The following is a 12,591-nucleotide window of genomic DNA, read 5'->3' on the forward strand; positions in this document are numbered from 1 at the left end:
TTTTTGAGCAGACTGAGTTTTTTTTCCACCCACTGGGCTCTGATGTTACTGTGCAGGAGCAGGGAAAGAGCAGTTGGGCAAACCTTAGACAAGCCCCTTCCCTCTCTGAGCCTCAGTTTCATCAGCCTCAAAATGGGAATGATGTCTCTGAGGACTGTTGAGGATTCCATGTGATGGTACTCATGGAACAGATTTCTAAACTAAAGCCTGGTCTCAAGGTGAAGGGTGGCCGCAGTAGTGGTTGAAAGAGCTGGAAGTGTTTTTGTGGCACTTTGCAAACGTATGAGAGACAACAGTGTAACTACAATTGTCTTAATTATTGTTTAACTTTTTATTTTAAAATAATTTCAGATTTACAGAAAATGTCTGTAATGCCTGGGGAAGCTATCTGCTTAGCAGTTAAAGAGAACTGAAAGCAAGGGCTTAAAAAAAATCACCGTCTGAAATGTCTGATGATACCACAGTATAACAGCTGCTAACAAATTGTCATATCCATATCAATCTAGAAATGTGTGTCTCAGCCAGGGCATTTTTCCCCCCCAGGGCCATTTGCACTGTCTGGAGACATGTTTGGATGTCACAACTGGGGGGAAACTTCTAGCACATAGTGGGGGGGTTATGACTGGCATTAAGCAGGTACAAGCCAAGGATACTGCTCAACATTCTACCATCCTACAGGACAGCCCCACAATAAAGAAATATCTGGCCCAAAATACTAATCAGTTAAGGAAGTTACTGAAGTTAAGGAACCCAGTTCTAGAAATTTGAAAAGCAGAGTATATGAAGTATATTTGTATGCTTGGAGTAGGTTTATTTAGAAGAAAAATATGTAAATATAAAAGTGCCTGTAGATGAATCACTGGGTTCTACTCCTGAAACCAATACTACATTGTATGTTACTTAACTTGAATTTAAATAAATTAATTTTTTTAAAAAAGTTCCCATAAGGTAAGATCTGGCTATTTCAAGAACATTGTCCCAGATATGTGTTCACTTACTACTGTGATGGTTAATGTTATGTGTCAACTTGACTGGGCCATAGGGTGCCCAAACAGTTGATCAAATATTATTGTGAGTGTTTCTGTGAGGATGTTTTTGGAAGAGATTAACATTTAAATGAGTGGGCTTGAGTAAAGCAGGTTGCCCTCCTTACTGTAGGTTGGCCTCAACCTGTCAGTTGAAAGCCTAAATAGACCTGTCCACCTCCCACACACACCCCCCAAACCACCCCCACCTCCAAGAAGAGAGAATTCTGATTCCAACTGAAACATCAGCTATTCCTGCTGGATAGCCTTCAAACTGGGACCTCAGCACCTGGTTCTACACCACCTTTTGGCCTTCAGACTCAACCTGAGACATCAGTTCTACAGAGTTCAGGTTTGCCAGCCTCCTCCATAACATGTGAGCCAATTCCTTATAACAAAATCTCTTTATATACCTCTGATTAATTCTGTTTCTCTGGAGAGCCCTGACTATATACTAATGTAAAGGTTTTTTGGTTTGGGGTTTTGGTTAGTTTGGTTTTGTTATTTTATAAAAAGTCTAAAAAATTCTGTTCTTACAGATTTGATACTGTGATGACCCGTTTGCTAGGTGTTATCTGTGTAGTATAATCCCACCCAATGTTGGACCAAGTACGTAGATGGCAGACAGACCTGATTATTTTCTGCACCAACCATGCACATATAATCTAATCTTGTAGGCTGTTACTGCCTTTTAATCCCAAGTTCTTGACCATGTTTACTTAGTGAAATAAATGGTAGATATGAATTAGTTAAGTGTTTGCTGCCATCTTCTCACACAAGGCTGATACTGGCAGCCATATTCTTCACCGTCTCCAAGTCAGATTCAAGTGACTTGCTGAGAAGTTCCCACTGGTATTATGCTTTTCCCAGTTTGCAAGTGGGAAGCTTTGACTCTGACTTTTACACGCCTAGTGTAAGCATTTGCATTTATTTTGTATTCTTTTCAACTAGCTACACCTGCCAAAGTTGTTGCCTTCTTTAATGTAAAAATAGTCCAGCATGGCTTCTCTGCCTAATGCTAATTTAAAAAGGAAGATTAGAAACTCATTTTTTTTAATTCTAATTCTGTATCTTAAATACATCTTAAAGAAGAGGAAGTAATTATTAACAGCCTAATAAAAATGATGTTAGGAGATTTCTGATAAATGAGAAAAACCCCAAACCAAACCAATTCTACTGTATGGCAATATTGAACATTTAACCGATTATCTATGTTCCTCTTCCTTTCTCTTGCCTCATTTGAGCTACTCCAAAGCACATGCTTGGGAGAAGTTTAGATGTTTTTATGTACGTTTTCTACCTGAGTCTTTCTTATGGATGAAAAAATTGGCAGTTATTGAGATTAGACATCTGTGTTCCACAATCCCTGTTTTCTTCCCTCTTCGTCATTATCACAAATAGCAAAGCTAGCTGTAATTTGAGAACATTTTTCCAACTTAGTTTATATTTATGTGAGAGGCAGCCATGTTTGTAAAAAACCTGATAGCCCTATTATTTTTTGTATTAATCTCCAAGACTTTAGGCAAGTTCTTAAAGATAAATCCATTTTCCCCCTCTCAGGAAGGGCTTGCCCTGAATTAGTCACCACATACCAAAAATAGCCTGTTATAACTGCTTCCCAAGGTCACCAGATGTTGGTTTAGTCCCCTGCTGGGGACTATTCCTTTTAGGCATGGCATTTAGCACAAGTTGTTGGGGGGGAGGGGGTGGATTGTTTTGTTTTTGTTTTTGTTTTGAGCCTAAAGTAAAATACACCTAGCAATGGCTGATTGAAGAGAGCTGTGTTCCTGCTGAATATCAGGTTCAGTTGAATAATTCTGGGAAGAAGAAAGACGGCAACTACAGAGGAAGGTTCATATAATTCTTAACTTAGTATTATCATTATGCAGTATTACTATGAGTAGCAATGTTATAAATGTCTCAAAAGTACAACCCCATCACCTGCAGGACCAAAATGAAGAAGGCATCCCAGATCTGCCAATCCAAACTGCCAGACAACACTGCCTTGAAGCAGCAGCAATTGCCCGCCTACCGGTTACAGCTCTCAGCCACTGGAGTCCTCTCTGGCTTTTTTGCCACAGGAGCATTCTGCCTTGGTGTGGGCATCATCCTTATATTGTCTGCAAAGAGTATCAAGGAAATAGAGGTTTGTCCCGTCTTACAATTTTAAGGCATTACATTTTTAGAGCATTACATTTTTAAGGCAGGTTCTAAGAATTTTCAGCTTTAGAACTATAAATGAGTGAGCAGTCAGTATGAGAACAGAGCCCCTCAATAGATGAGACTGGAAATAGAGGACACTGGAACATCCCTTTCTCAGCTGGTGCAGATGATGGCAGCCTCTGTATGTTGGCTTTATTCATTCCTACTCCTTCTTGAGGACAGTCACTCTCACATTGGTCATCTCAGCCATTTGTTTACAGGCACCTGGCAAAGCAGAAGCTTTTTCAGCTGGCAGAGTGCTGACCAAGGATTCATAGAGGTAGGAGAAGGAGAGGCAGGGCCACATGACTGCCAGATGCCCATGAGTCACGCTGATAAAAAATGAAGAGACAGAGATAGAAGTCTTCAATTTTGTCCCGCTTTCAAGCATTGTGTCTTTCCCTTTGCAAGTGAACTCCCTCTGAGATCATTAATTTAAGAAAGGCAAGAACCCAAATCTTTCTGGCCTCTTAAGGATACCTAGAAAAATTAACCAAATTCTACTCAAGATTGAGAAAAATTGAAACTAAGGGCACACCACTTCCCACCCCATGGCAAGCCTTTGTCAATGTGATTAACAAACTGTTGGAGGATGAGAATCTGAGAAGCTGGTCTGAGAAGGGGACATAAGAGTTGGTCGGTTAGATCAGCCATGCCCACATTCAGTTCAGTCTAACAAAGTAAGCAAATGTTTCATTCAGATCAGCTTTGAGCAGATTACCAGACATCTCCAGACTATGACCTCCACTCTGAAGGCAGCCTTGGAAAGCTGATCTATTCCCTCTCCTGATAATGGCTAACAACAAAAGTATGAACGCCAAGTCTGTCAACATTGACTTAACATTTATGAGTGTCCGAAGGTGCTAAGAGTTCTGCTGGGTTTGCAAATGAGTAAAGATAAGTAAGTTGATACCTGCCCTCAATGAGCTAATGGTAAAGCAGGTAAGGTAGTGTGTGTGAAGAACAGAGAGCTCAGCCATGGTTGCCTTGTTCAACACATCCACAGCCACTTCCTTGCACACTGTCAGTACATAATAGGAACAAACTCTTGAAGGAATGGATTAGGGCAAATGGTGAGGACTTCAAAGAGGAAAACACCGTTTCAGGCCCCAGTCTTCCTTCCAAACCACACTGTTTTAATGCCTTTCCCCTTCTATTTTCTGCTCCCAGCAATTTATCTCCCCAGGAACTAAATACCATTAAGTCCTTTTGAGTTCTCTGGTGTAAGATGTAAACCACCAGGCCTCACCAGGGGCAGATGCAAAATGGCAGGAGAAAATTATACTTGCCTCGTGGAAGGCAAAGTAACTGGCTTACAAGGTTGATGATACTTATTTCCACAAACAGCTCATCCTACTTACTTTTCTATTTTCTTCTTCACCAGCCCCTTTCTGGTTCTTCTGCTTTTCCCATATCCTCCTTGCTTCCTTTCTGGTTATCCACCCCAACCCACTATGAAGTGCAGCCTCCATTAAGAGGCCACCATTGCTAAATGCTGTCACCCTATGCATGTGAAGGGAACCTCACCCCATGGTTCACTAAAGCCATTCCGCAAACAACTTTCAACAGAATTATTTTTATCATGTTAAGGAGATTTTCCAATTGACTTTTTTAAAAATCACTTCAGATAGGACTATTTCTAACATTTTTTTTTCTTTATACAAGAAAACCAGAAACTGCTGTGACAGTGAGATCCTCTTTTGCACATGGATGTATTTCATTATATTGGGTGATAAGATGGAGTACATATCCCAGGCCAATGTGATCAAGTACAGACCCAGTGGAAGAGTTCTGAGTGGCTTTCCTCTTCTCACTTAGCCCTGTGCGACAACAAGGAAGTGACCTTTTTCCAATTCACTTTAAGCAAGAGTGATCATTCCTGCCTCTCCAAAATTATATAAGGAGCAGACTGTGGTCTTTGCTGTCATTTTAGAGTTATAGATTTATAAGGCCATTTGAGACAGTAGGTCAGAGATATGTTTTCCTCATAATTTTTTTTATTTTATTATTTTTTTCATCACGATAAGTGTATTCTTTAATCACCTATTTCACTCTCCCCCCGCCCCCGACTTACCCTCCGGTAACCATCAGATTGTTCTCTATCGTTAAGAGTCTGTTTCTTGGTTTGTTTCTCTCTCTCTTATTCCTCTGCTCATTTGTTTCTTAAATTCCACATATAAGTGAAATCATATAGTTTTTGTCTTTCTCTGACTGACTTATTTCTCTTATTAGCATTATGCTCCCTAGCTCCATCCACATTGTAGCAAATGGCAAGATTTCATTCTCTTTTATGGCTATATTGTATATATACCACATCTTCTTTATCCATTCATCAGTTGTGATGGACATTTAGGCTGCTTCCTTGGTTTGGCTACCTCATAAAGTTTTTAGAGCTAGAAAGCACCTTAGATATCATCTACTCAAAGATCATCATTTTTTTCTAATTCTGCATTAATAGGGCTCAAGAATGCAGGGAGCAAAATGTATACTACTACAACAGGGTCACAGATTAATTGATAGATAAAATAATGCTAATGAACAAAGTGTGGGCCCTGGAGGTTAAGTATTTAACTCAAGGTCAGAGATTGGCTGAACTGAACCCCAGTTTCCTCAGTCACAGTTTAGTGTGCTGTCAGTTCTGAGAGAGCCCTGTTCTTTAAAGCTTTTTAAAAATCAGAATGCAGTTTCACAGACAGAAAGGGCATCAATATTTTCCAAAATAATAGCTCAAGCCTTCCTGTGTATTTAAAGAATGATTTAATAATTAATTAAAGATTTAAGTAAATATAAGCATCTAGGTACAATTAAGTAGCCTTTTGGCTAATTTTTAATTTAGTTTTGGCTTCAAAACTCCAGTGGTTTGCAAGGATTAAAAAATCCAGTCTTTCTTGTTGGTCTTCCCTCCCAAAGAATCTTAAATCCCATTGGCAGTTTACCAAGGAGAAGGCCACACCCTTGCTTGCTTGCTCTTCCCCATTCCCATAATCTTCCAATTATTCTTCAGCACAATGAGGAAGAAACAGAAGGGAAATGCACAGCCTCAGTGGCCTCTCTGTGAGCCTCCCTTCCTTAGGCTTCTTCCAGCTGTATCTTTACATAACTGAGGCTCTCAGCCAGAGCTCATAGGATTTGTTCATTTGAAACACACCGCCCTTTTTTAAAGAGTCCACTATACCATTTTTCACAGAATTTGACTTTTAAAAAACAGAATGTGATAACATTTAAAGCAGAATTATTCCACGTATATAAATAACCCTACATTTTGGAAGCGTTTCTTTTTCTGTTTTTGGTCCTTTTTAATAACTTCCTCTAGATGTCATGTAGAAAAATTCATTAGTATAAATATTTTCCATACAATAGAATGGAAACACAGTGAAGTGACTTCCCCATAAAGCTGATTAGCCTCAAGCTGTAGGCCCAGTTCTTGTGAGTCATTGACGAATATTTTCCTAATGACACCTCTTTATGATCAAGACATGAGCCTTTATCACAACTGGTTACGTAAATATGCAGTAGAAACACTGAATTCCAGGTCAGTGGCAAAATGCTGCCAGGTCCCAAAGTGAAAGACTGTGAGAGGGCCCACTCTTCCCAAGCATCTGCAGAAACACTTTTGTCCCCTACTGTAGGTTGTTTTTCAGTCATGTCCCAGCATCCATGCCCTTGACCCAGAGAGCTTGAAGGCCTAGGTGGTGGACTCAGGACTTGATTTTTAAGAGATGTACTCATGTAACTTTTTAATTAATAATTGTTATTTTCCCTGTCTGATAGATTAAATACACAAAAATATGTGCAAATTGTGCAGAACTGCGAGAAGATGCTATTAATTTTGACAAAGAATGCACCTGCTCTATTCCCTTTTACCTTTCAGAGACAATGCAGGTAAGTGAAATTCAAGAGCCTTCAACTGGCTGTACACAGATCTACTCCTATTTCACACTTGGCAGTAAGTTCATGATTTCCACCAAGTGCTTTCCAAATCTGAAAACACAAAAAATAAAACAGGGTGGGGGTGAGGGATCTTATAAAGTGTTGAGTTCATGCACAACTCTTCCCCTACCTTTTTCCTTTGGAATGCTATTCTTCTCCTTTGTCTAAGTTTCTAGACTCTTTACCTGTCCAACTTTCTAACATAATTCTTAACATCAATGAGACAGACTTTATTCCAAATGTCAACACAAGAGGGGACTATAGAGATCTTTGAGTCTAACCACTCATTTTATAGTGAGAAAATTAGGGCTGAGAGGCTAAATGACTTGGCCAAGGTCACACAGTGAGTTAGTGTGAGGGGTCACACACCTGCTGGGACTCTCCTTCCTTCCCCCCCCCCGCCCCCACCCCACCCCTAAGTCATTCTACATATACAATTTTCTTTCTTTTTTTTTTTTTTTTTTGCACAAAGGCACATCACTTTACTTCCCTATTTGAAAGGTAGGTACAAAGATGCAAACAGTTACATGTATACAAGGAGTAATGTTTTCCCAGAAATATGTTTTATAACTACTACGATGGTGCCGAAGACAAGTTCAAGAAGGAGAGAGACTCTCCTTAGGAAGAGTAAGCTCCTAAGATTTGGATCCAATTTTTACTAGTCTTTAATTACAGGAAGTTGAGGAATTCAAAATGATTTCAAAATTTTTCCCATAAAAATTACTATCTTTTAAAGTTTACCCCTCCACTGATCTTTTTTTTTTTTTCTTTTTTTAATTTAAATCCAAATTAGTTAGCATATAGTGCAACAATGATTTCAGGAGTAGATTCCTTAGTGCCCCTTACCCATTTAGCCCATCCCCCCTCCCACAACCCCCTCCATTAACCCTCAGTTTGTTCTCCATATTTATGAGTCTCTTCAGTTTTGTCCCCCTCCGTGTTTTTATATTATTTTTGTTTCCCTTCCCTTATGTTCATGAGTTTGGTCTCTTAAAGTCCTCTTATGATGTAAGTCATATGATTATGGTCTTTCTCTGACTGACTAATTTCACTTAGCATAATACCCTCCAGTTACATCCACGTAGTTGCAAATGGCAAGATTTCATTTTTTTTGATTGCCAAATAATACTCCATTGTATATATATACCACGTCTTCTTTATACATTCATCCATCAGTGGATATTTGGGCTCTTTCCATACTTTGGCTATTGTTGATAGTGCTGCTATAAACATGGGGTTGCATGTGTCCCTTCGAAACAGCACACCTGTATCCCTTGGATAAATGACTAGTAGTGACATTGCTGGGTTGTAGGGTAGTTCTATTTTTAGTTTTTTGAGGAACCTCTATACTGTTTTCCAGAGTGGCTGCACCAGCTTGCATTCCCGTCTACATATACAATTTTCTAATCCCTAAGGCAACTCTTGGCCTCGCTCACTGTCAGGCACTGAGAAGTGCCAAAGAAATATTAAGAGAAGTTCCTGCTCTTGGTCTGATTAAAGTCTTGTGTTAGTCTGGGTCCTCCAAGAAGCAGATGCCAAGACGGGATTAGACATGCAAGAGATTTATTGGAGGGACTGCCTGTGAGGGAAAATGGGGAGAGAGCCAGAAGAGACTGAGACAGCTGTCAGACCACAACACAACTCTGACCCCTGTGAAGAAAAGGGAAGGGGAGAAGGAAGGAGGGGAAAAGGCACAGGAGAGGAGAAAGAGAAGGAGGGAAAGGAGGAAGGAAGTGAGGGAGAAATGTGTTAGACTGCAGTGTACTCTTTAGAAAGTTTCAGCAAGGCCAAAAGAGAGTCCCTAAAGAAGTCTGCCTCAGTATCTCCACTGTGCTCAGCCATTGGGAGCAGTCAGGGACATCATGGCCTTGGTGTAAACACAGGATGATTTCAGAGCATGACAGCTGGGGTCATCCCTCAATTACTGTCCCTGTATTAGCAGATCCCAGAGGCATCCTTTATCTTACCTGATACTCAAGAAATGAAAAAACTATATTCCCTTGAACTCCTCAAAGGTCCTGTCCTGTGCTCTGGACTCCACACCCCTCCACCAATGGCGTCCTCCTCCCTGACCTGGTTGATCCTTCTCCCTCCTCTTCATAGATGATTCTGCATGGAAGGATCTAAGTATAGGCAGGTCTTCTCTTGAGCTTCCCACTGAGCAGTCCCCTTTAGCTACCCACCGCAAGGCCCTGCTTCCACCTCCAACTCAGCTGGTCCCAAACCAGACTCACCATCCTCTCCTGAAAAACCCTCATCACTTCCCTTTCTGGTAAAGATCTCATCACCAAGGCTCTAAACTTTCCTCTGTGACTTTACCCTGCCTGCTCCTTTTTCATCTAAGCCTCTGATGTGTAGGCACTTTTCTTCAATCCATCTCTCCAACCACTCTGTCCCCTCCATTATTTAGGCGTTGCCTCAGCTCAGACCTCCTGGTCCCTTATCAGAGATACCTAATTGCACTCCCAGCCTTTGGTTTTCCCTACTTTAAACCACGTAAACTCAGTTCACTGTCCTCCCTGCCCCCCAAAAAAGCACTGTTTCAGGTTGCTCTTTGACCACCTGAGGCCCAGCTACCTTTTCATAAAAAGGTAAAGGAGGAAGGAGACCTTGTACTTCTGCCAACTGGCCAACTTGCTTTTGCCTGATAGAACTCTATGTTTCTGCTGTTAATTTGCCTGGAAAATCTCCCCACTCACTGCCACTTGTTTTAGATGCCTAACATTCATAAGCCTTCCTTGAGCCTCCTTTTCACTCATGTCTCCAGAAACAGTTTGCCCACATTTGTTTCCTGGGAGCACTGCTTTCATTCTTCTGATGAACCTATAATCACTTGTGTGATATCCTGTGGACGCATTTCCCCCACTTAAAGGATCATGCTCTGCATGTCACACCACAGCTACCCACTTGCAAGTGTCTGCACCACACGCTCAACCTTCCCTCCTGTTACCGTAGATACACTATCCCCGTTCCAGTCTTGAAGTCTTGCCTCCACTTGTGCATAGAGGCCATTTTTCTTGCCTCTATAAGGACTTAATTCAGCAGTTCTGTCCTCTGATATATCGCCAGCTTTTCTTTGTCCTCAATCATCCCCACCATACAAAACATATTATTTCACTTCTCTTCAGATAAACAAACTACTCTTCTGTTCTCCCAATTTCCCTACCAGCTATTGTCCCATTTCTTTCTTCCCGTTAGCAGAAAAACTCCTCAAAAGAGTTGTCTATCTTGGCTACTTCTAATTCCTCTCTACTCATTCTCTCTTAAACCCAGTCCAATTAGGTTTTTACCCCTAACACTCAGTGAAATTGTGAGGAAACCGATGACTTTCTATGTTGATAAATCCAGCAGTCAGTCCTTAGTACCTTATCACTCACTGGACACAGGTGACCACCCCCTCATCCTCGACATACTTTATTCTCTTGGCATTCAGGATCCCATACTGTCTTGGTTTTCCTCCTAGCCCTCTCGTTGCCCTTCTTGGGTTCCTTTGCTGTTCTTCCTTTTCCCCAAACTCTTTATGTTGAGATCCACAGGGCTTTAGTCCCAGTCTTCAGTCTTCTCCTCTCTAACTGCATTCACTTTTTTGGAAATGTCATCTATCTCCAGACTTTAGATGCCATCTATTGCCAACACCATTTTATATCTCTATCCCAAATATCTCTTCCAAATCCACAATTGTATTTCCAGCTGCCTTCCTAATGTCACCATGTGGATGTCTAATCGATATCTGAAGTCAACATTTCTAAAACTGAATTCCTGGTTTCCACTTCTCCCCTTATCCACTGCACCCCTCTTCCCCCACCAAAAAAAAGCAAAAACAAAAACCCCTAACCCATCCAAAGACTTCTCAATCTCAGTTGAAAATAGCTCCATTCTTCTGGTGCTCAGGCCAAAAGCCTAGGAGTGATTTGTGACTCCCTTTATTCTCTGATATTTCACACCCAATCCATCCTGTTGGCTCTACCTTCAAAATATATTCAGGATCTGTCCACTTCTCCCACCCCTTGTGCTACCACCTAGCTCCATGCCATTCCACCTCTTACTTGGATTTCTGAAATAGCCTCCTAATAGGTCTCCTTGCTTATATTCATGTTTCAATATAGCAGCCAGAGTGAGAATTTAAATCCTAAGACCTATGTTATTCCTTCGTTCAAAAAAATCCCTGCAGTGGAGGCACCTCACTGGCTCAGTTGGAAGGGCACATGAGTCTTAATCTTAGGGTCATGAGTTTGAGCCTCATGTTGGGTATAAAAATTATAAGTAAACAAACTTAAAAAAAAAAAATCCCCGTATGGCTCCTCTTTCTACCCAGTGAAATCTTAAGTTCTTACAAGGCCTTACATGATTTGTCATCTTATTTCCTCTCTGACCTAATCAATCCCTCCATTCTCTTCCCCCAACCCCACTCTCACCACAATGGACCCCTTACTCCTCAAATAAGTCAGGCATTCTCTTGCCTTGTCCCTGTACCTGACATACACTTGGCTAATTGCCCTACCTCCTTCAGGTCTTGACTCAACCCTCTCCCCAGTAAGGTCTACACTGGCCATCCTATTTCACACTGCAACATATCTACTCAACTCACCCCTGTAATACTCCTGATCTTTGTTAACTTGCTGTAATTTTAATTTTTTCCATTAGTACTTATCACCTTCTAACTTGCCATATAAATTAATAGTTTGTGATATAGTATTGTTTATTGTCCATTTCTCACTGTTGTGTCCCAAGCACCTATAAGTTACCTGGCACACTATAGGTGCTCAATTAATGTTTATTGAATGAACATATGAATCTTTGCTTCCTCCACAGTACCCAGCACAGTCTATTTTATGTGTTAGATGCTCGGAAAATGTTTGTTGAAAGACTAAATGAATGCAGGAAATATAAAGTCCTAAGTTGTATGGCTTTATGTCCTAGGAAGCTTTGGTTTTATGTGACCCTTTATTTCCCCTATGATCCCAAATGAAAGCATGTTGGCATTAGTAATATTCTGAATACATCTATATTGATTATGGCTAGTGTTAATCAACTTTTTTAAGTTTATATATTTATTATTTGAGAGAAAGTGCACATGCAAGCAAGGAAGGGGCAGACAGAGAGGGAGAGAGAGAATCCCAAGCAGGCTGTGCGCTGCCAGCATAGAGCCTCACTGGGGGCTCGATCCCACAAACCTGAGATCATGAGCTGAGCCAAAATCAAGAGTTGAACACTTAACCAACTGAGCCACCCAGGCACCCCTAATCAATTTTTTAGGTAAGTCAGATATAAACTGTAAGGAAATTACTGAGTTTTACTTGGGTTAAGCGATATTTGCAGTCAGTGAGGGAAGTTTTACATATGTGTTTTTATAGATCGGAATCCTAGTTCTCTACAGCTATGCCCTCTCTTGCCTTCCTCAACTCACCATGCTGCTTCCCCAAAGTAAAAGTAT

The 12,591-nt window shown here is 40.8% G+C and overlaps 1 protein-coding gene across 2 annotated transcripts in view; it reads left to right on the top strand.

Moving 5' to 3' along the window:
- The first annotated feature begins 54 nt into the window (after positions 1–54).
- Positions 55–12,591, top strand: part of LOC109266309 (cell cycle control protein 50C-like) — a 33,675-nt gene continuing 21,138 nt past the window's right edge. The window contains exons 1-3 of one of the 2 annotated variants that reach the window (XM_019448158.2): positions 55–1,401; positions 2,973–3,171; positions 6,999–7,109. In XM_019448158.2, coding sequence (XP_019303703.1) covers positions 1,400–1,401; positions 2,973–3,171; positions 6,999–7,109 — 312 coding nt within the window. In that variant the 5' untranslated portion in view covers positions 55–1,399. The remainder of the gene's footprint in view (positions 1,402–2,972; positions 3,172–6,998; positions 7,110–12,591) is intronic. The other variant, XM_019448159.2, reaches the window with a different exon arrangement.

Source organism: Panthera pardus, unplaced genomic scaffold (assembly GCF_024362965.1).
Source record: "Panthera pardus isolate Hobbes unplaced genomic scaffold, ASM2436296v1 HiC_scaffold_16, whole genome shotgun sequence".
NCBI classification, from domain to species: Eukaryota; Metazoa; Chordata; class Mammalia; order Carnivora; family Felidae; genus Panthera; species Panthera pardus.